We start from the raw sequence: 23,433 nt of genomic DNA on the forward strand, positions 1-23,433 counted from the left end.
GAATGAGAAATGCAGATACAACTAGGATAACGCACGAGAAAAAAATCTGTCCATTTCTCTTGGATGACCGCACTAACTCATGTGTGTGAGTCCTGCCTTGGACAGGTTTTGCATTTCCTAATGTAGGATTGGAGTGACTGCAGTGCTGTATTCACAATTCTGCTGCTTGCTACTGAAATTAGTTGGCTGTTTGGCAAAAGTCATGCCCGTAATAATGTTTCCGTTACAAGGAAATCAGAGAGAAAATCTGAAATCGTAGACCTGCAGTCCAAAGTATGCTGTAAGGATGTGGGGGATAAGATGTTGTAGTAGTGACTTCACCTGACGAGAACTGGGGTTAAGGTGAGAGAAGTGTTCATTACTGTGTCATATGGTCTAAGGTATGTCTTAAGGTATTGTTAGGTTTAAACATGGTGTAAAGACACAGAGATACCTCGAATATAAGGGGTTGTCTCAAGCAGATGGCTTAATTTTAGTCCAACTTCTCTGAACCCAACTATTATTATTCTTCAACTAAGCATATCAGGACAGAACGGCACATTACATGGGGACTATTAAAATGGACTGCCAACAGTGTAATGCTTGGATAGACCGGGTCCATTGAAACACCAGAAACAAAAACAATTCCCTAAAATATAGCTTTTAATTCAATCACTAAAAACATTAGTAGGAATGACTAAAGCAGGAGGGGAGGGATAGGGGACAAATAGTTATAATGGATAGCTGAAATACTATTTTGTTTCTAATCAGTTATACCAAATTAAGGGCCACAGGCTGAATCGCCCTAGTCCACCCTATTTCAGCCCTTCCTAACCGCGGAGGTTGGCACCCTAGTTGTTGACGATGTGGCGCCCCCGCTCAACGTCGGTATCCCTAATAATCCCTAAACCTCCCTAAGTACACATTTTTTTGCACATGATTTCTTGGCAGATTCCTCTTGTAGTGGGGAGATTAACCCTATTTGAGCTATTATACTCGGTTGGTCTACACTTTGTATGCATTACTATTGGAATGGGAATTATATTTGAGGTGAATTTGTTAGCCTCATTTTTTCATCTATAACCTGGATAAGATAGCACAATTATTATGCAATCTTTTTGATGTGCAGAGAGTGTATCAGAGGTGGATTGTGTCTCCTAGTGAAATAGGGTGATAAAATACCCCTACTTCTAAAATTATGGTCGCTGCATGTGCAACACAAGATTCATTTTTCTGCCTTTAATGTGCAATTTTTTTGACTATCAATTGTGCTATTTATTGAATTTTCTTGTAGTCGTTTTTCACTGACTTTATTATCTGATATTTGGGTCTGTTTTTTGCAGCTTATTAGTACTCTTGTAACTACGAGATAAGCTTTACCTAAAGCTGCATTTTTTTGATACCCCCTATTTTTTCCTTCCTTCTTTTTATTACGAGATAAGTTTACATTGTGGGGTATCTATACTATCAGAACTACTACGAGATAAGTTCACAGCACATTAGTATTATCTATGAGACTATTTATGTCTCTTTAAACAATTTTTTTCGGTATTATATGTGTGTGTGTGTGTATAATTTTTTGTGTCCTTTTTTGTATACTTAGGGAGGTTTAGGGATTATTAGGGATACCGACGTTGAGCGGGGGCGCCATATCGTCAACAACTAGGGTGCCAACCTCCGCGGTTAGGAAGGGCTGAAATAGGGTGGACTAGGGCGATTCAGCCTGTGGCCCTTAATTTGGTATAACTGATTAGAAACAAAATAGTATTTCAGCTATCCATTATAACTATTTGTCCCCTATCCCTCCCCTCCTGTTTTAGTCATTCCTACTAATGTTTTTAGTGATTGAATTAAAAGCTATATTTTAGGGAATTGTTTTTGTTTCTGGTGTTTCAATTGACTTTATAATTCCATCAAAAATATATTTTTTTGAGGTCTGTTTTTTTTATAGACCGGGTCCGGCAAAGGGGGGAGAGTCTTTTATATTTTATTTTTTGGCTCATACATAGAGGGAACCCGTTAATGGGAACCTATCCTATACGACGCCATATACCCTAGTGGGGTTGTCCTACTGTCCAGATGTCATACAAGATATTTGTTCTGTAAATCTACTCCTATTTTGGAGACATAAATGATGATTTGGGAATATAGTTATTCATTAGGGTATTTGGGAGGTATCACGCACTTATTATAGGCACTGGATAAATATTTTTTTTATTTTAGATAGATATATTCTCCATGACTGCACACACCGTCCGCCATTACTAGCGCAGCATTTATCCACAGTTGTAGCCGTATTCACCGGGTTTCTTCAGAGGCTGTTTTAACATTCATTAAGCCCAGGCGCCCCTGCAATCCTTCCGCCAGGGTTTTTGTTGAAGAACATTTTCATAGATGGTAGATTATACTTTTTGATTAACCCCGAGTCTAAGTATATAGCAAATAGCTTGTTAAATCAAGTATTGTCCGGGGAAGCCATCTGTTTGTGTAGTATTGAGAGCCTTTTCTTATCTGTTATTAGTTATTGACAAAACATTATCTGACCGGATTTTGTGCATTTTCCCCCCTAGCTTTGGAATACTAAGGAAGTAAAGGATGAGCGCGACATTACTTTATATTTATGGGCTGTGCATACAGTGGCCATGATGATGCTGATAAAAAAAGCTGCAGCTTGAAATGGTGTGTGTATCTGTATACAAAGGATTGTGTCTACAACATTCAACATATAAATGAGGTGTAATACAGAATATTACGCCGCCACCCGCGCTCACACCCTCTCCTCATGAACTATTTACACAGTGGGATCTTTTACACATAGGCGGCAGCAGGGTTTTTGTTTTTTTTACTTTTTTTGTGGGGGGGGGGGAGAATATATATTAAGTTAGTTAAACTAGTCACATTAGCATTGTATAAGCCTTCAAGGATATATTCTGTAATTATACAGAAGTTTGGGTTTTTTTCTACACACTATTGGAATTTGTTAAATGATATATGGGTTTTTACATGCAAAATACGAGAGACACTAGGAGAATATGCAAGTAGCCTTCTTAGAAAGGATGAGGACAGAGACACTAGTACCAACTTTTGGAGGAAGCAATCCCAAAAGTCAGTACCGACCCTTCAAAAGGCCTTGTCACATGACAGGATAAGAAACCAAACCAAAAGCTCCATTTGTAGACACGTGTTTTGGGATTTTTGCCCCTTATCAGGGTAAAACAGAAGAACTTGTGGGCTGGGCGAGAGGCCTTTGACAAAAAGGTAAAGTTTTTCTGTGTGAAAAAGCCAAGTTGATATAAGGAGTATTATAGGCCACGTAAGGCTCTACCTGGAATATAATATAAATATGTAAATAGTATTTTCATAGAGAAAGAGGACCGGGGCACTAGTGCCACCTATTGGAGGCAGCAATTCTAAAAGTCATTACCAACCTTTCAAAGGGCCTTGGCACATAACTTAAGAAGCCAAACCAAAAGGTCAGTTTGAAAACACAGGTTTGAGGATTTTGCCCCTTATCAGGGCAAAACAAAAGAACGTGTAGGCTTTGTGAGAGATCTTTGGCATCTTCTCATGGAAGCGACAAGTTGATGCAAGGCAACTTACAGGCCATGCAAGGCTCCTCTGGGAATTTAAATATGTAAATAGAAAATGAAAATTTAAGTATGTAAAGAGAAAGAGGACAGGGACACTAGTACCAACTATTGAAGGCAGCAATTCTAAAAGTTAACATAGACTCTTTAAAGTACAGGAGAAGGTATGGATGTTGGAAGCAAAGGCTTAGCTAGGGGGGTTCAATTGGGACATTTGCACTTGATGTCAGGGTAGAGGGGGTGAAAGCAGTACACTGAAGCTTTGTACCTAACGACAACTAAGTCCCCCAGATCTCTTTACACTGTGAGCCAAGCAGCAGCTCTACCAGTGACGGAGGCCTGATTTCAGCACTGGGTCACTTATTGGATGTCTTGGAGTAGTGTTCATGAAATCACACTTTATTTTGTGCAGTGTGAGTTTGGTGCAGTGTCCTGGTATTTGAGAGTGTCTGGTTTCTCCTGCCGTTCCATGGCTGATCAATAGCGTTCTAAATATACTCTGCCTAGAAAAATGGCTGCGGATAACGAACAGTCAGGGAGCAGCCACGGCTCATGAGCATAACTGGCTACAAGTTAGGGACACACCAATATAATCAGGCTCCCTGTCAGTATATCATGCCGTCCTCAGATGGGTTGGCATAAACTTGTTGACATATTAAGTGTGATGAGTAAACCCCTTTAAGCATAATGATGAAAACCCCGCAATTTTCAATTTTTTTTGTTTGTTTTTTAAAGTCCCTTTTCGAGATACAATGATTGCAAACTTTCATTCAGAGTATGAAGATGTTCACGTAAATTTCCCTTCTGTCCTGATAATTTGCTATTATGAAAAAGTATGAGGGCAAATTTATCAATTTATGAAGTCGAGTCTACCTATTACAAATTTCAGAATTTTCATCGCTATATCGTGTTATATATTGTGTGTTTACGTAAATTTGGGGGAAAAAACCTATTTCTTTAGTTAATACCAGGTCTGCGCTAGTGTGCATACAGTATAAAAAAAATTAAAGTACCGATTCACAGGGCAATAACACCAATCCGGCTGTTTTCTGAGAGTGTTCGCATTAGTTGGTTCCATACTTTTTTTGCACAACATTATAATACCATGGTACAATTATCCCAGGGTCATCATTCATGCTCCATGATAAATTCATGTTTTTTTTATTAGTTTTCCATAAATTTTAAAAGTTTTGTTTTATTTTTTTGTTAAAGAAAATGACATAAAAGTTATAAAACTAGCTGAAATTAAGTGTTGCTACTTCTTTTTTTCTTTAATCAAGCTTTTTCACACAATGTGGTTTATAGGTGTACAGCATTCAACAACATTACTCATCGTATAGATGTTTATGTGCAGGGGTGGACCACAAAACAAGTGTGAATCCTAGTGATGAGTAAGCGTGCTGGGATAAGGCGTTATCTGAGCACTCTCCGGTGCTAACCGAATGTCTTTGGCGTGCTCGAATAATATGTTCGAGTCACAGCGGCTGCATGTCTCATGGCTTGTTTGACAGCGGCAACACATACAGGGATTGCCTGACGTAAAGCTATTGCATCTGGTAACAATGCTACAGTATTGGAAGATGATAGTTTGGCTTTTTAGAGTCATGTAAATTGATCTTTTATGTGTATATGTATTACTCTTTTTGACTTGTATATTTTTGTTTATTTACTTTGGATGACCAATTCATTTTATAATGCTTTAATTAGGCATCCAGTCTGGTCCTTGGTTATAGCCAGTTTTTATTTTTGTGTCCGGCATCCTGGGTGCTTCTGGCTGCGACGTCATGATGGGCCAGAGATTCCAGGGACAGAAAGTGAAGACCAGCTGCCAAGGAGTACCGGATGCCGGACCAGGGCAGGGCTAATTGAACTGCTCATCTCTTAATATTTCCTTTTTTTCATCATTTTTAATACAGGAATGTACACAGAAGAAGAGGAGACGTTAATGCAGGAATGGTTCATGCTCGTGAACAAGAAAAACGCCCTCATTAGGAGAATGAACCAGCTCTCGCTTCTGTAAGTACATGGGGCACCTGTCTCAGTTACACTTAGGATCGTACATGTTATGATTTATGCAAAAGTAATTCTATGAAGTCTGCTCTGACTTTTGTCTCCATGCGAGTCTTTCTGCCCTCCAGTGATATTGGCGCCAGATAAGCATTGTTTGGTTCTCTCCGATCCTGATGTCTTTACACTTTGACTGACGCATGTAAACATAAGTGGGTTAACGATTCTCGGGCTGCACCCATCTCTTTTGCCCGGTGACTCAGGAAAATTAAAATGAACTCTTCCATTTCCATTGTTACCCATTATTTCCTGTTCGGTTAGGCTCTCAGAAGAGGGATTATCGTCAGCTAATAATATCCAACCACTGGTGACAAGGATCTTAGTAACTCACTTGCTAGTTATGTTATGACATGCTTAGGATCTGTTATAGTGTTGACCCTGGAAGGGAGGATTAACAGCAAAAGAAAACAAAATGTATTAGAATACCCGATGGTTAAAATAATTATAGTAAAAAAAAAAGTAAAAATAATTATAGTTTGAAAATTGGATACACTGTAAAGTATTTGCATTTTATTAGTAATTTAATAATGTAGATAGAAAATCTGATTGATATATAGATGGTTTTATACAGCCAAACATCCTGATACCATAAGAAGACAGCCTGGAGTTTGATTTCCCCCTACCCAAGAGGAGAAAAGAGTGGTCTAAACATTGTAATCAATACGCCTTCAATAGCCATCTTCCAAACCCTCACCCATAAACATGCCCTCATAGCTTAGAGGAGCATGCATGTATTCTGAGTGGTGAAAGGGGGTATGCCACTAGCAGACACCTCTGGTGGCAGCTTATCTATTATAGGAGCAAAAGGATCAAGTGTCGATATTTGGCAATTCCTTTCCTCCTTTCTGTATGACATCATTTTTGGGGAGGGATGAGATGGACGCTCCCATAAACAGGCTCAGATGATTTTGCTCTAACGTGCATGTAAATCTGGATCTTTTTCCAATGTTCTATTCCTTTTGTGCTGATAGAATCATCACGCCATCAAGGAGCATGGAGCCAAACTTGACCACTTCCTTGGTCCGGTACTAGTCTCAAGGGTTGGCTCCTTGTAATTATGGTCAATGAAAATTATTAATGTAAGATTGGACATTTTCAGGTTATTTTGTAATGTAATGAACGTGAAACAGGCTTACAACCACTGACCAGTTCACATGGGTGTGAAGGGACAAAATGACTAAACTTCATGAAGTTGCATTTGCTGCCGTCGGTCATTGCTCCTCTTCGTTGTCTGTGTATCATTTGTGAGAAGTAGCTTATTGCTCCAGCGAAAAGTCATTTATGAGTTCCTGAAATCAATGCTCACTAAAGGTCCCTTTAAGTGTTTAATGATTTAGTAATTAACATATTGATGAGCTGTGTTTTTCTTTTTCTTTTTTTTTACTTCTCTCTAAACTCGCCTATAGGGAAAAAGAACATGACCTAGAGAGAAGGTTTGAGCTACTGAACCGAGAGTTACGAGCAATGCTTGCAATAGAAGGTAAGGTGGAAATGAGGCGTGCCTGAAAAAAATCAAAACCTAATATAAAAAAAAACTAATAAAAAAACAATAGTAATATAAGGATCTATAGGGCTGTGCCAACGTTTCAGGATGAACATAAAATATACGCATGTGGCTCATTGTACTTAGAGAAGAATACAACAATGCAAAATATGATCATTAGTTACTAATAGTGAAATAATATGGGACAGATTTGGCCTTTCTGATGAAAATTACATGCAGATTATTATATAAAACAACGTGACAGGTTTCTATTCCTGTCGGCTGAAGTGTCAGTGGAATGCTGCCATTAGTTAATATTATATCGCTGCACCCCCAAATAGCATCTGACGGCTGAGTGATGTGAGCTGCTCCGTATTGACCTCCCAGACTGTCACTTGGTAATTTCTTTTTTCACCTGATAAGGTTCCTGATCCATATTCAATCAATTGCAATTAGTTTAGGAGACTTTCATGGATGATGAAAGATTGTATGGAGTAAATGGCACAAGGTATCTGAGAAATGGCAACGAGAGCAGCTGACAGCTCAGGTCTTCATATTTAAAGGCGTATTCCCATCTCATACATTTATACCATATGCAGGGGATACACCCGAAATGTAAAGCCCGCTAATGGGACCCACATCTGTCTTGAAGACGGGGACCCGTCATGCGCTGCCATTCGTGCAGAGGAGCTTGCAATCCCCATACAATTGGATATAATTTCCGACCACCACTGACCCTGATATTACAATATAGAGTTCGCAATGCACGGACTAGCCGCAGGTCGGCCATCCTTCCTATAGATGAGACTGGAGACCCGCGGCTAGTCCGTGCATTGCAGTGTGTGCTCGGATCATGTTGCACACACGTCTACATAAGCCCTAATGTGTAGAAGAGACTTTTGCAGTTTTTCTTTTTTTGACATGAGAAAATGACTGATGAAGCTCTGATGGTAGAAACTGATCCAATGAACAATCAGTGATGAAAGTCAGATTGAAAACACTGATGAAAATCCATCCGTGTATTTACATGAGAAAAATCACTGACATCTGAATGAGGCCTAAGACCCTGCGCTCAGTATGACACACTATCAGTTTACCATCAATAATTTTTTTTTTCCAAAGTCCATCACAAAGTAGAGATTCTTGTTTTATTGGAAAAGTTTATGTAACAGTTTGTACTCATGGTATTGTTTTTGACCAAAACTAATAATGCGTGAGCTGCTTTTCTATACATATCAAAAAGAGAAAAATGGTTAGGAAGTCAGGAAGCCTTCTGTTATCAGTTGCCATGTCTAGTACAACTCACTGATTGTCTGAAATGTACCCTGCCTCCAAGCTTTAAACTTATAGTGTCCCATTACACATAGCGACGCACCAGCGATCCTGACAAGAATACAGCCTGGTAAGGATTGCTGGTACGTCGCTAGTAAGCTGTCAAACAGGCAGATTTACCCAACGACACAGCAACGATGCGGCGATCCGTATAACGACCTCAGCGGTCGTTGGAACCTTGTCACACAGCAGTTTTTCTGACGATTCCCGCTGCGTCCCTGAGTTCTGAGTCGCCAACGAGGTCACTCGTCGGCGTCAAACACAGCGATGCATGCTGGCCAGCGGGACACCAACGATCAAAAAATGACCCAGGACATTCCAGCATGATCAACGATATCACAGCGGGGGGCCGGTCGCCGCTATGTGTCATACATAGCGAGATCGCTGGCGAGGTCGCTGTTGCGTCACAAAACCTGTGACGTTTCAGCGATCTCGCTATGTGTGAAGTACCGCATTAGAACAGAGCTTCTGTATGAGAGGTAATGTAAAAGAACAGCCCATTGAGACTAAATGACCCCAAAAAGGCAACTTGTGGAGTACTCCATTCCAATCTGGACCAGAATCTGCACCAAATGCTGCTGATTTTGTTGCAAATTTTCTGCAGCCGTTCAGTATATCATCACACCAAGACTTTCTGATACACTGGCGAATGTCTGTACTTCTGGCTCCAGTTATCACATATGAGTACATATCCACTAAAGTGTGTGATTGGCTGCAGCAATCACGTATCGACACAAATCATCGGAAGGGGCCAGTAAATGAAGACTGGCTGTGGGATCCAAGAAGCCAGAGCACAGGAGTCGGAAGGCAAGTTTGTTTTCGTTTGCTTAGTTTTTTTTATTTTAGACAATTTTCCTCAGTAGAAATTCCATATTTTCACTTCTTTATTAAAGCTGATGGAGAAAAATCTGCAACAAATCCTAATTTCTGAAGGATAAATTTCATGCTACTGATTTAAAAATAAATCTTTATGTGGGAAGTTTCTACTGTTTGTGGATGCCGAGTTGTTCAAATCCTATCCACTTTGCTGCCGCTGAGTTCTGCTGCCTCAGCACATCCGGTCAGAAAATGCGCAGCAGTTCTGACTCTTGTGGACGCTACCTTACAAGACACCAGGTTTGTAAACGGCACATGATAGATACTTTTTACTGATTTTAGATTTGAGCCACAGGAGTTTAGTGATAATCCAGCAGGTGTCTATGATTGAAGAAACACTCAAGTCTCAGACGTAAAGATGTAGATGTAGAGCTCATTGATTTGTCCAAAAACTCCAAAGCCCCTCCAGCACGTCCCTCCATCAGCTCCACAGCTGTTACATTAGGCCTTGTGTCTCACTGCTCACCCTTGGGCCTTTTTCCCACCTCACCACCTCTAAATTTGGACAAATAGATCATGGATTAAGCCAGTGATCATGACCTGTCACCATCATACGCAGAGAACATCTGTTTAGCAGTCTGGATGATCAGAATTTGCTTTTACCTAAACATATCAGAATAGCAATGTTGCCAAAAGTCTGGTAGGTTTGTTCCATCATAACCCCAAAATATGACCTACAAGTCGGAATATAAAAAATAAACAGACGTGTTAAAATCTACAGTAATGCATGAAAATAGTGTATGTGTAATGAAGCTCAGGGACTTAATTTCTGGAAAAACAAAAGGAAGAGGAAAGCCTTGTAGTCATCATTAAACATTTCTTGCTCGTCACGTGTTTGGCTTTGTAGCTTTTTCATTACATCTTGTCAATTTCACACTGCTGCAAAATGAAAAGTTCTGCCAATTTGTGTGCATATGGCTTCTAAAAAGTGATTTATTAGAAAGTACAACAGACCAATGTTCCGCTGAGACCCCCGGGACCTTCCTCAAAGCCGAGTCTATTATCACAACTAATAAATGACTTTCTTTGTCAGAGTAACGGTGGACATTGCTCTTCATCTTTTTTACTTTTGTATATCACGTTGACATGTAACAATTGACCACTTTTGTTCTTAATGGATGGGTCAGTGATCTCAAAGTGTTCTTGGTTACCAAGCAAGGATGTGTCAGGATAAAGTTTATGAACTTTGTTTTTTTGTGCAAATTGGATAAAACATACTTTTATTTTTTGATCCAAGTTTTTCAATATAAATTTTATGACAGGTTTACATTTTTTAACTATTTTAAACAGCGCATGTTAATAAAAAATATATATATTTTGAAGAGATAAGCAAGATTACATTTAATGGTACAGGATTTATTGGTGAAAAAATACGAAAAGAGAACCACAACTAAAGCACAGCGCCAACCACCCTAAAGAGAGATTCCAGTCGGTGAAAGTGTCATCATATCACTTGATTATGCCATCACTTCATGAATGGTAGGGTTCCAACCCTCGCTGATACTAATAATGAAGGGGTCCCAGCACTGATTTAGGGGAACATTGTTGTTTATAAAGGGGCTAGAGCATTGTGCCAGCACTGAAGCCCCTTCATTCTCAAAATTCACATGATTGGACTTCTATATATCATAAAAAGGTAGAACATCTTGGTGATATGCCATAGTTGTTTTTTGTTTGTTTTTTTTTGTTTTTTTAAAGTAACGGAATACCCAGCACTATGTCCTAGTGAATTTCCACCACCTTATAAGATGAAATAACACTTCAAGCCAAATTCAGAGATGATGTCCCTTTGAAGGAGGTGTGCGTGACCAGTGACATCATGCATACTGATACTCGAAATCATGCGTGAATTGCAGATGTTTTGTACCTGTCCAATTACACTCATGGCCGAAATTGTTCGCACTCTTGAAATTTTTCCAGAAAATTAAGTATTTTTCCAAAAAAAATTAATGCAGTTACACATTTTGTTTTACACATGTTTATATTCTTTATGTATTGGAACAACACAAAAAAAATAAAAAAGCAAATTGGACATCATGTTACACAAAATCCCAAAAGTGGGCCAGACAAAATTGCTGGAACCTTTCGAAAATTGTGGGTAAACAACTTTGTTTCAAGCATGGAGATGCTTTTTCAAACTTGCCTGTGGCAAGTAACAGGTGTGAGCAGTTTGAAAATCACACCTGAAACCAGATAACAAGGGGAGAATTTGACTCAGTCGTTACATTGTGTTTCTCCGTGTTCCATACTAAGTATGGAGAACAGAGAGAGGAGAAGAGGACTTCAGAACCAAAATTGTTGAAAATTTTAAACCATCTCAAGGTTACAAGTCTATTTCAAGAGCTCTTGATGTTCCTTTGTCCAGGGTGGGCAACATAATCAAGAAGTTTAAAACCCTTGGCACTGTAGCTGCCACGAGAAGTGGTGAGTTCTCCTTCAATGGAAGTCTTCAAACAGAGGCTGGACATACATCTGACTGGGATGATTTAGCGAATCCTGCTTTGAGCAGGGGGTTGGACCAGATGGCCCAGGAGGTCCCTTCCAACTCTACGATTCTATGATTCTATGATTCTAGCTAATCTGCCTGGACGTGGACGGCAGAGAAAAATTGAAAGGTTACAGCACAGGATAGTCCGATTGGTGGATCAGCAGCCCCAGTCAAGTTCCAAAGAAATTCAAGCTGTCCTACAGTCTCAGGCTGCATCAGTGTCAGCACAAACTATCTGTCGACATTTGAATGAAATAAAAGCTATGGCAGAAGACTCAGGTGGACCCTACTGGTAACGCAGAGACATAAAGAAGCCAGACTGCAATTTGCCAAAATGTACATGAGTAAGCCAAAATCCTTCTGGGAAAGTGTCTTGTGGACACATGAGACCAAGATAGAGCTTTTTGGTAAAGCTCATCATTCTACGGTTTACCAAAAAATGGAATGAGGCCTACAAATTAAAGGACACAGTACCTACAGTCAAATATGGTGGAAATTCAAAGATGTTTTGGGGTTTTGCACTGGGTATCTTGACTGTGTGCAAGGCATCATGAAATCTGTAGATTACCCAAGAATTTTGAGTTGCAATGTAGTGCCCAGTGTCAGACCCGGAAATGGATGGAAACAAAGTGCTGGTGAGTTTTGAAGTGGCCAGAAGTTAGTCCGGAACTAAATCCCATTGATCTTAAAACTGCTGTTAGGAGAAGACAACCTTCAAATATGAGAGACTTAGAGCAATTTGCAAAAGAAGAGTGGTCCAGAAATCCAGTTGAGAAATGTATGAAGCTTGTTGATGGTTATAGCAAGTGATTGATTGCAGTTACTTATTCCAAAGGGTGTGCAACCAAATACACATGTGGTCAAAATTGTTGGTACCACTCGTTTAATGACAGAAAAGCCCACAATGTTCACAGAAATAACTTGAATCTGACAAAAGTAATAATAAATAAAAAATCTATTATAATGAGCAAATGAAAGTCACAGTCATTGCTTTTCAACCATGCTTCCACAGAATTTTAAAAAAAATAAAACTCATGAAATAGGCCTGGACAGAAATGATGGTACCTTTGACTTAATATTTTGTTGCACAACCTTTTGGGGCAATCACTGCAATCAAACGATTCCTGTAACTGTCAATGAGACTTCTGCACCTCTCGACAGGTATTTTGGCCTACTCCTCAAGAGCAAACTGCTCCAGTTGTCTCCTGTTTGAAAGTTGCCTTTTCCAGACGGCATGTTTCAGCTCTTTCCAAAGATACTCAATAGGATTTAGGTCCGGGCTCATTGAAGGCCACTTCAGAATAGGCCAATATTTTCCTCTTATCCGTTCTTGGGTGTTTTTAGCTGTGTGTTTTGAGACATTATCCTGTTGCAAGACCCACGACCTGCGACTGAGACCAAGCTTTCTGACACTGGGCAGCACATTTCTCTCGTGTTCCTTGATAGTCTTGAGATTTCATAGAACCCTGCACAGATTCTAGACACCCTGTGCAAGATGCAGCAAAGCAGCCCCAGTACATAACAGAGCCTCCTCCATGTTTCACAGTAGGGACAGGGTTCTTTTCTTGATATGCTTCATTTTTCCATCTGTGAACATAATATAATATGCGCAACTGTAGTCACAGGAACATCAAGCTGCTTGGAGATGGTCTTATAACTTTTACCTTTAACATGTTTGTCTATAATTTTCTTTCTAATCTGAGACCACTCTTTTCTTCGCTTCCTCTGGTCCATGTTGAGTGTGATACACACCATGTCACCAAACAGCACAGTGAGTATCTGTAGCCCTCTATACAGGCCCACTCACGGATTCCAAGATTGTAGACACCTGTGATGCTAATTAGTGGACACACCTTGATATAACATGTCCCTTTTGTCACATTATTTTCAGGGGTACCATCATTTCTGTCAAGGCCTATTTCATGAGTTTTATTTATTTATTTTTTTAATTCTGTGGAAGCATGGTTGAAAAGCAATGTCTGACTTTAATTTGCTCATTTTAATAAATTTTTTATTTTTACTTTTGTCAGATTCAAGTTATTTCTGTCACCATTGTGGGTTTTTCTGTCATTAAACAAGGGGTACCAACAATTTTGACCACATGTGCATTAAGATGAGGGTGCCAACAATTTTGTCCAGCCCGTTATTGGGGTTTTTTGTGAAATTATGTTCAATTTGCCTTTTTTTCTTTCTTTTGGGTTGTTTAATACACACCAAGGAAGTAAACATATACACTGCTTAAAAAATAAAGGGAACACTTAACACAATGTAACTCGGAAGTCAATCACATTTCTGTGAAATCAGCCTGTCCAGTTAAGAAGTAACACCGATTATGAATCAATTTTGCCTGCTGTTGTGCAAGTGAAACAGACAACTGGTAGAAATGATAGGCAATTGGCAAAACAACCTCTATAAAGGAGTGGTTCTGCAGGGGCTGACCACAGACCATTTCTCTGTTCTTATCCTTTTTGGCTGTTTTGTTCACTTTTGCATTTTGTCATTGCTCTCACCCCTAGAGGAACTGTACAATTGCATGAGGCGGTGTTTACAACCCACAAGTTGCTTGCTCAAGTAGTGCAGCTCATCCAGGATGGCATATCCATGTGAGCTGTGGCAGCAGGACTGGTACCTCCTCCTTTGTGCCAGGAGGAGCAGTACCAAAGCCCTGCTTACAGCCCAACACTGTGAAGTGCAATTGGAGACGCTGTGGAGAACGTTCTGCCTGCAACAATATCCAGCATGACTGATTTGGCAGTGGGTCAGTAATGGTGTGGGGAGACATTTCTTTGGTGGGCTACACAGCCCTCCAAATGCTAGCCAGAGGTACCCTGACTGCCATTAGGATAAGATCCTCAGACCAATTGTGAGACCATATGCAGTTGCAGTGGGTTCTGGGTTTCTTCTGATGCATGACAATATTAGGACTCGTGGCTGAAGTGTGTCAGCAGTTCCTGCATGATGAAGGCATTGATGCTATGGACTGGCTTGCCCGTTCCCCAGACCTGAATACAATCGAGCATATCTGTGACATCATGTCTCGTTTTATCCACCAACACCGCATTGCAATAATCCAGGTCTGGGAGGAGATCCCCCAGGAGAACATCCGCTACCTCATCAATAGCATGCCCAGGCATTGTAGGGACGTCATACAGGAACGTTGAGGGCACACACACTAATCAACATCATTTCCTTGTCTTGAGGCATTTCCACTGAAGTTGGAACAGCCTGTAATTTGATTTTCTACTTTGATTTTGAGCATTATTCCAAATCCAGTCCTCCATGGGATATTAATTTTGATTTACATTGATCACTTTTATGTTTTATTATTCTCAACGCATTCCACTATATAATGAATAAAGATTTGCAACTGGAGTATTTAATTCAGTGATATCTAGGATGTGGTATTTTAGTGTTCCCTTTTATTTTTTTGAGCAGTGTATAACTAAACATGTGTAATATCAATAATTTTGTAGGAAAAATACTAAATTTTCTGGAACAATTTTAAGGGTGCCAACACTTTCGGCCATGACTGTATAATGCACGGTATGGTACACCTGTCTCTGCAGGTATCAATAGAAGAGGCATCACCGTCCTCGCTCACCTCCTAATGCGGAAATGAATGGAACCAAAATGCCCCTTTAACCAGTGTTTTTGTTTTAATGTTTTTCTGCAGCTTGCATAGTATTAGCCACTGTGCTGAATAGTAAAAAAAACACCCATCCTGAAGAATTCTGCCCAAACTAACAAAATAGAGATAATGGTGTAATTCTTAATTTGTAAAGTTACGGAGTTTGCTCCTGCAGGAATATCATACCGTTTTCCTACAGCAAAATCCTCTGCACCTTAATTCTTTTTCCCATTGGAGAAAATAGGTCTTTGCATCTTTGCAACATATCCTTGTAAGTACGTCAAATTCTCTGCCCATCCGGGAGCTGTCTGCAGCGGTGACATCCCATAATGAGGATGGCAGTGTACTGCATCCTATGGCTATATCATTCTCCAGTAAGTTCATTACATCCCTCGCTGTGGTTGGGCCTTGACACGGCGCTTTTTTTGTTCAATAACTATATCTCCAGCACTTTGTTCATCGTGATGCACTCTTGGCACACGTTTTGAAGTGAGAACTTTTTTTTTTTTTTTTTCTTTTGCATAGGTTGAATTTTTTTTTTTTTTTCTTCAGTTTTGGCTTATATGATAAGCTTTTTTATTTTTAAAATCAATATGTAATCCTGTGGAGGAGCTTATCCCCTAAAACCCCATTTGTAAATCTATTTTAGCTTTGTTACACTGCACAGCCACAGTATTCCGCGGATTGATTAGGTTCACCAGCAGAATCGCCTGCTCTGATGATGATGCAAACTCTTTCAGGGTTGCTAGTTGACTGGAACTGAAGATAAGACTTGACTGCAATCCCCTGATGTGCGCTTTACAAAACTAGTGTTAATTTTCATCAAACTGCGGGACTGATTTGTATTGGCTGCGCTAAAGATTCAGAACAAGAAACTCGAGATAATATCTTGCAAAAATTATAATATCTCTAGTAATTTTGCTGCTGAAATTCTATTGCGGTAACATTATTATGTGTTCTGCTGGATGTAGCACAAAAGAGAGATAAGTGTTTACTTATGTACATTATAACCTCAGAGCATTTCCCACAGAAATCACAAGTGAATAGAAGTCCTTGAGATGCAATAAACGCAAAAAATAATAAAACTCTTTCAATATTGTCTTGTTAACAACTCTATTTGACCATGTCTTGGCTACATGTGTTTCTGACAGCTGCCATGGTGGTGTACCTAGAGTGAGGAGGCCTCAGAGCAAATATAAAACGTGGGCAAAGGAAGAAATACTTGATATTTTTTTCTTCTCTACTCTGTTAGACCAGATTTAGACAGTAGAATTTCACTTTCCATATGCAAACGGCAGTGTATAGACTAAAGGCCCTTTTACATTTAGCGATGCACCAGCGATCCGACCAGCGATCCAACCCGGTCAGGATCGCTGGTGCATCGCTAAGTGATCACTAGTGAGCTTTCATACAGAAAGATCTCACAGCGATGCAGCAGCGACGCAGCGGACAATACTCACCTTTCACACACCGCGATCCTGACGTCCTCCCGCCCGCCTCCACGCGTCGCTCGTCGTCACAGTAGGAAGCCCCAGCAGGAAGCAGACGACGAGAAATGGAGCCGGACATTCTCGCGCGATCAGCGATGGACAGCGGGGGAGCCGGTCGGAGGTAAGTATCACACATAGCGATATCGCTAGCAATATCGCTATAACGTCACAAAACCAGTGACGTTTTAGCGATATTGCTAGTGATATCGCTATGTGTAAAACCCCCTTTACTGTAGGTCTCCTGACCCGAACTTACCGCCTCCTAAGGCCTTTTGCACATTTCCATTTTTTGTCGTCCGTTGTAATCCGCCAAAGATGTAATCCGTTTGGCAACTAACGGATGCATCGGATCCCTTTTTTGGACGGATCCGTGTCAGCTGCGGGGAAATTTAATGAAACCGCAGTCTGGAAAAGGAGAGACAAAATTTATGATGGATCCGTCAAAAAACGGATGACCATCCGTCAAAATCCGCCGCAATGCAAGTCAATGGGAAAAAACTGATTCGACAAAAATGGCGGATCCGTTTTTTTTGCAAAACGACAGATTTTGACTGATGTAAAAAAACTGAAGTGTGAAACAGGCCTAAGGCTAAAGGCTTGGGTCTAGAGACCTTCAGTCAGTTCTGGCATTTTGGTCGATACATGGACAGTGAAATATGACCATCTGAACCCAGCGTTACCATAACACGTGAGCAGTGGCGTAACTACAAAGTTATGGGCCCCGATGCGAACTTTCAAATGGGGTCCCCCCATGCCAAAATACACGCACGTCTCTGCTTCGTACACCTCGTACACACGCGGCTCCTCCGTCCACCTCGTACACGCGGCTCCGCGCCGTACACCTTGTACATACGCTGCTCTGCTTCGTACACGCGGCTCCACTCCGTACACCTCGTACACGCAGCTCCACTCCGTACACCTCGTACACGCAGCTCCACTCCGTACACATTGTACACGCAGCTCCGCTCCGTACACCTCGTACACACTCGGCTCCTCTCCGTACACACACGGCTCCACACACCTCGTACACACACGGCTCCGCTCCGTACAGCTCATACACACTCGGCTCCGCTCCGTACACCTCGTACACACACGGCTCCACACACCTCGTACACACGGCTCCGCTCCGTACAGCTTGTACACACACACAGCTCCGCTCTGCACACCCCGTACACATGGCTTCACTCCGTACACAGCTCCGCTCTGCACACCCCATACACAGACATCTTCGCTCCTTACACCTCGTACACACACAGCTCTGCCACATCCACACTGTAAATCCCTCCTGACCCCACACAGAAACTTTACCTCATCCAGCATCATGACAACCAGCACAGCAGAGTCCTGCAGACAACAGGCTCCTGATCATGTGACCCCTGACTCCTCCCCTCCTGTGACCTCATCATAGGTCCTGTGCACACAGAAAGGACTTCATTGTAGGCTGCGGTGGGTCTATCTGGGAGGGTGATAATGGGGGGCATGGCGGCTCAGTGCGGGACGCGGGGGGGGGGTCAAAAACGTGACTATCCTGCGAGAATCGGCACAGTTGGGAGACAACATGGTCTGACCTGTGGGCCAGCGACTCCCCCCGGGCCCGACTGCGATCGTAGTAGTTACACCCCTGCACGTGAGCCACGTCCCCACCCTCAGTCATGCTAAGAAAGTATTTCTTCTGCACAAGTAACCAGGTTCTCACTGCCAGGTAGTAAAAAGGCTGGGACCAGCCTAGACTTTGCTGCCTCTTTCCTGCTTTCTCCTAAGGTAGAAGCCACCTGGTTTGTACACCTCTGCTTCTACATTAGCCAACAGGGAGGCTTTGACGCATTTGTCCTGGAGACCAGATTAGTAAAACTTCCAGATTACACCAAGATATGTATCTGGATACATTGGCAGATTTAACTAGGTTGACAACCTTTCTGCAAGGTATAATGGCGGCCATAATTCTAAAAACTATTTGACCAAGCTATAGTTAGTCAAATAGTTTTGCCAACCAACCAATAGTTGATTTTAACAACGCAAGAACAGTTATTGTTTTCCATAATAAAGGGATTTTGCCAACTCAGTCGTTTGACGTCTATGCTTTTTGAACATACAATGGAAGAACCAGCAACCATTTATGTAAACTTTATATTTGGGCAGAAAAAAAAAGTTATTTTCTGTTTTTGCAGTCAATTGTTTTGGGCAACGACTGATGGTCAATTCACCCATGAACAGGCAAATAAACATGTAAAATCTGTGACTGAGAAAAATCCAAGATGAGTAATCTAGTAGGGATTGACTTCCTATAGAAGTTTTATGGGTCCTTGTTAACATTGTTTTATTTTTATTTATTTTTTGCCCTTAAGCCTTTAGATTACATCACTTGACATTTTCTTTGCTGCCTAAAATATCACCTGTTAAAAATGAAATTACATTTTGATGTTCTTTGAAGGCCACAATATTATTGAAATCCCAAGTTTGACTTCTCATCTGATATCTGGGCCCTTCTGCCTATTGAAGATGTCTTTTTGACCATTAATAATACACTCCTAGGGCTTTACACACAGGCAGTAAACAGGGGGTTGCAGAAAGGCTGGTTTAGCTACTATTATCTGAGGTTATTCCTGACTAACAACCTGCCGCAGGCTTCTTCACGGAAGACGTCACCGATCTCTATCGCCATGTCCTTTTTGGCATGATTTTCTTTATTACGGCATCTAGCTACACTTTTACTAAATACTTTACTAAATCACTAAATACTTTTGTATGAATTGCTGGATCCGAACTCTGAGGGTATCATCTGAAGAATCCCAAGGTTCTTTTAAATCAATCATTCTCTGCCTGTGCTCCCTCTGCATGACTTGCCGTCAAGCATATTATTTGGCTCAGATAAAATCACACATTTCTCCGAGTTACTGCTGTCAAAAAGCTGAATGTTAAAATGTTGTACAGGAGAAATGGCACTGGAAATCGGAGTACTCGGAAGGAGAGATTAGACATCAGCAATGTATTTTGTATTTTTATAACATATTATAACAAGGAAGATATTGAGATGGGGATCTGGAATCCCAACGAGTCCCAAGGCTTGATATTCCTATCTTTATAGCGTGGCCTATGAGTCATGCCACTGAGCGGACTTTAAATGACACAGTGCTAACGTTCTCATAGAACTGTTACTGGGATATTGGGAATTAAGATACACACTGTCACACTGAAGTCCAGTTCTGTTACGTAGGCTCACATAACCCAAAGAGGACTTTCTTACATATTTAAAAGTATAACCCGCTGTACTACCGCAAATCCATTATTCCGCGAAGGTTCCCATACACCTTCAACTTTTTGGCTAAACTCTGTTTCTGCAGAAAACTATTTTTCCCAATTGCTCCATAGACATGAGGTCTATGTTCACTGGATCACATATATGTTTTCATTAGGGAGAGTGGAGTTATCCTGTGGTCAGACTCTTCTGGTGCCGACTTAGAAACAAAAAGGTTGTTGAAATTCAGCATGTCAGCCTTTAAGAGGTTGTCCACTACTTGGTCAACCCTACTCAATCCGTATCTTTGAACCTTAAGGGTACCGTTACACCTAGCGATGCACCAGCGATCCCGACTAGCGATATGACGCGGTCAGGATCACTGGTGCATCACTAAGTGGTCGCTAGTGAGCTGTCAAACAGGCAGAGCTCACCAGCGACATCGCTGGGGTCGGTGGTCGCTACTTACCTGTCAGACGCGGCGATCCTGCGTCCTCCCGCCCGCGTCCACACGTCACTCGTCTCCACAGCAGGAAGCGCCGCAGGAAGTGACCGACGAGGAATGGTCCAGGAGCTTCTCGCGCGATCAGCGATAACCAGCGGGGGAGCCGGTCGGAGGTAAGTATCACATGCAGCGATATCGCTAGCAATATCGCTGCTACGTCACAAAATCGGTAACTTTACAGTGATATTGCTAGCGATATTGCAGTGTGTAACGGGGGCTTTAGCCTTAGGAGGCACCATACCAGCAGTATCAGTGTGTGCTCTCCCGGAGTGAGAAGTAGATCTCATTTCCTCCTGATGTATGTGATTTGTGTGAAGGAGAGTGAAATGGCCACTGATTGGCTGCAAGGATCATGTGACATAATAATGTCACCCAATCCCTAGGCGATCCATCAACAACATCGCTGGAATGGTGCCAGCACTGGAGGCGAGTATAGGTGTTATTATTTAACTGGGGGGGGCAAACATACAGATTGAGACGTTGTTGTCCCAAGTAGTGAGCAACCCCTTTACATCATCTATTGGTAAAGAGTCTGTAGGCCACCAGCCCTGCAGATTTATCTGACTGCTGTAATGACAGCCTCAAGACTTTGATATGTTGAAGAAACTTTCCTATAAAATGATAAAATCTCCAGTAAATATGATTTGTCGTATTCTGATAAAATTCTTTTCAGTTCTTTGTGATTTTTTTTTTGTTTCATTCCAAACTACAGAAAAACCAAATTTAAAAAACAAGCTATTATCGGAATCGGATTTTTGTGTGCGTGTATTTTTCCATTTTAAATGTCGGCTGTGTTTTTTTTCATATCAGGTTCTTTATATATAGCAAAAAAATAATAATAATCTTGCAATTTTCACACTGGCCACTAGGGCTATTTTAGACTCTTTTTTTAGATAAGCATGTAATGAACATGTGCAAATGTCATTGTGAAGGGGCCGGGGGTCCGCTGTGTGCAGAAGTGTTACCTGTCATTGTAACCATCGCTTTGCTTATAAAGAAACTACTGCAATCTCTTCCTGAAAGGACAAAGTATGAAGCAAAAAAGCCAGAGAGACTAGTGTGAAAGGTGCAAGATTCTGAATTTTGTACATTACCAAAAATGTTTAAAAATATGACACAATGGGTCATTTCTGATAGGAGCTTCTCTTTGTTTTCTGGCAAAAGCTTTATTGTTGTTCTTAAAGGGTTATCCATCCTTTTAAGTTATCACCTATCAAACTTATTGATCAATGAGGGTCCGATCCCAAGAACTGGGCACCACTACGCCTTTCAATCTTTGAGACTGCTGGAAAAGCAGAGAACTGTGCTGGTCCATCTATGGCAGTCCCACAAAGAATGAATAGAGTGGAGGTGAGCATATCCGGCCACCACTCCATTCGGGCCGGGATTCGGGAGCCCTGTTCTCGAGATTGGTGATGGTCCTTTTGGCCGGACACACCGTGATCTTTACATTAGATTTTCTCATCTATTGATGAGATTTGTGATAAAGATGAGAATCACCCTTTATGTATTAGTGGACACAACGTTTTTGGGAAACTGCCCAATAAACATATTATTGTAGAAATAGACCAAATACTTATTATATATTGGTGAACTCCACAATGATTACTGTACACATAGTTACACGTTATCTGATACAATGAGAAAGATCTGATTTAACTCTAAAAGGGGTAATCCCAACAACACAACCATTTTTTGTAATGAAAGAAGCCATTGCAGTGGTAATGTTATAAAATATGGTAAAATGAGTGACTAGCCGTGTAATTAACTATGCGCTTACTGAGTCTTCATCTGTTTAGCTCATATAGACCCCTAGGCCCCATGACATCCATGTGCCCAATGGAGCATAAGGTACAGTGTTGTTAAATAGTTCCTTCTGGGATTCTTGTCTAACGTGTATGTGTGTGTATGTATGTATGTATATATATATATATATATGTGTGTGTATATGTATGTGTATGTATGTAACTGATGTACATAACTAAGAATCCAACAGGTGTGGACGGTAAGGAGTGATACAGGTAGGCCGACAGTAACTCATGTACATAACCAAGAATCCAACAGCTGTGGACGGTAAGGAGTGACACAGGTAGTCTGCCAGTAACTGATGTACATAACCAAGAATCCAACAACTATGGACGGTAAGGAGTGACACAGGTAGGCGGCCAGTAACTGATGTTCATAAACAAGAATCCAACAGCTGTGGACGGTAAGGAGTGACACAGGTAGGCGGCCAGTAACTGATGTACATAACCATGAATCCAACAGCTGTGGATAGTATGGAGTGACACAGATAGGCCGCCAGTAATTGATGTACATAACCAAGAATCCAACAGCTGTGGATAGTATGGAGTGACACAGGTAGGCCGCCAGTAGCTGATGTTCATAAACAAGAATCCAACAGCTGTGGACGGTAAGGCTGTGTGCACACGATGCAGATTTGCAGCGGTTCCGCAGCAGATTTTACCGCGCAGAAACGTTGCATATCCGCATTGTGATGTACAGTACCTTTAAAATGAATGTAAAAAAAAAACGCTGTGCGGTTTTCCTGCAGTACAAAATCCGCAGCATGTTACTTGTTTTGTGCGGTTTTCCATCTCCCCTGTCACCAAATCCGCAGGGGGAAAACCGCGATGGAAAACCGCACAAAAACCGCGTGAAAAATGGAAGAAATCCGCAGGAAAAATGCAGGTCATTTGACCTGCGGTTTTCTTCCATTCTGCACGGAAAAATCCGCAGGGCTCAAAACTCCGTCTGCACTCA

General features: G+C 41.2%; 1 protein-coding gene across 6 annotated transcripts in view; it reads left to right on the plus strand.

Moving 5' to 3' along the window:
- The window catches only part of EHBP1 (EH domain binding protein 1), a 492,549-nt gene that overhangs the window by 458,714 nt on the left and 10,402 nt on the right, over positions 1 to 23,433 (plus strand). For all 6 annotated transcript variants that reach the window (XM_073554042.1, XM_073554045.1, XM_073554043.1 and 3 more), the window contains 2 exons: positions 5,483 to 5,582; positions 7,040 to 7,113. In XM_073554042.1, the coding sequence (XP_073410143.1) occupies positions 5,483 to 5,582; positions 7,040 to 7,113 (174 nt within the window). The remainder of the gene's footprint in view (positions 1 to 5,482; positions 5,583 to 7,039; positions 7,114 to 23,433) is intronic.

The sequence above is a fragment of the Dendrobates tinctorius genome, unplaced genomic scaffold (assembly GCF_039654945.1).
Source record: "Dendrobates tinctorius isolate UK_male_01 unplaced genomic scaffold, ASM3965494v1 ptg000205l, whole genome shotgun sequence".
NCBI classification, from domain to species: domain Eukaryota; kingdom Metazoa; phylum Chordata; class Amphibia; order Anura; family Dendrobatidae; genus Dendrobates; species Dendrobates tinctorius.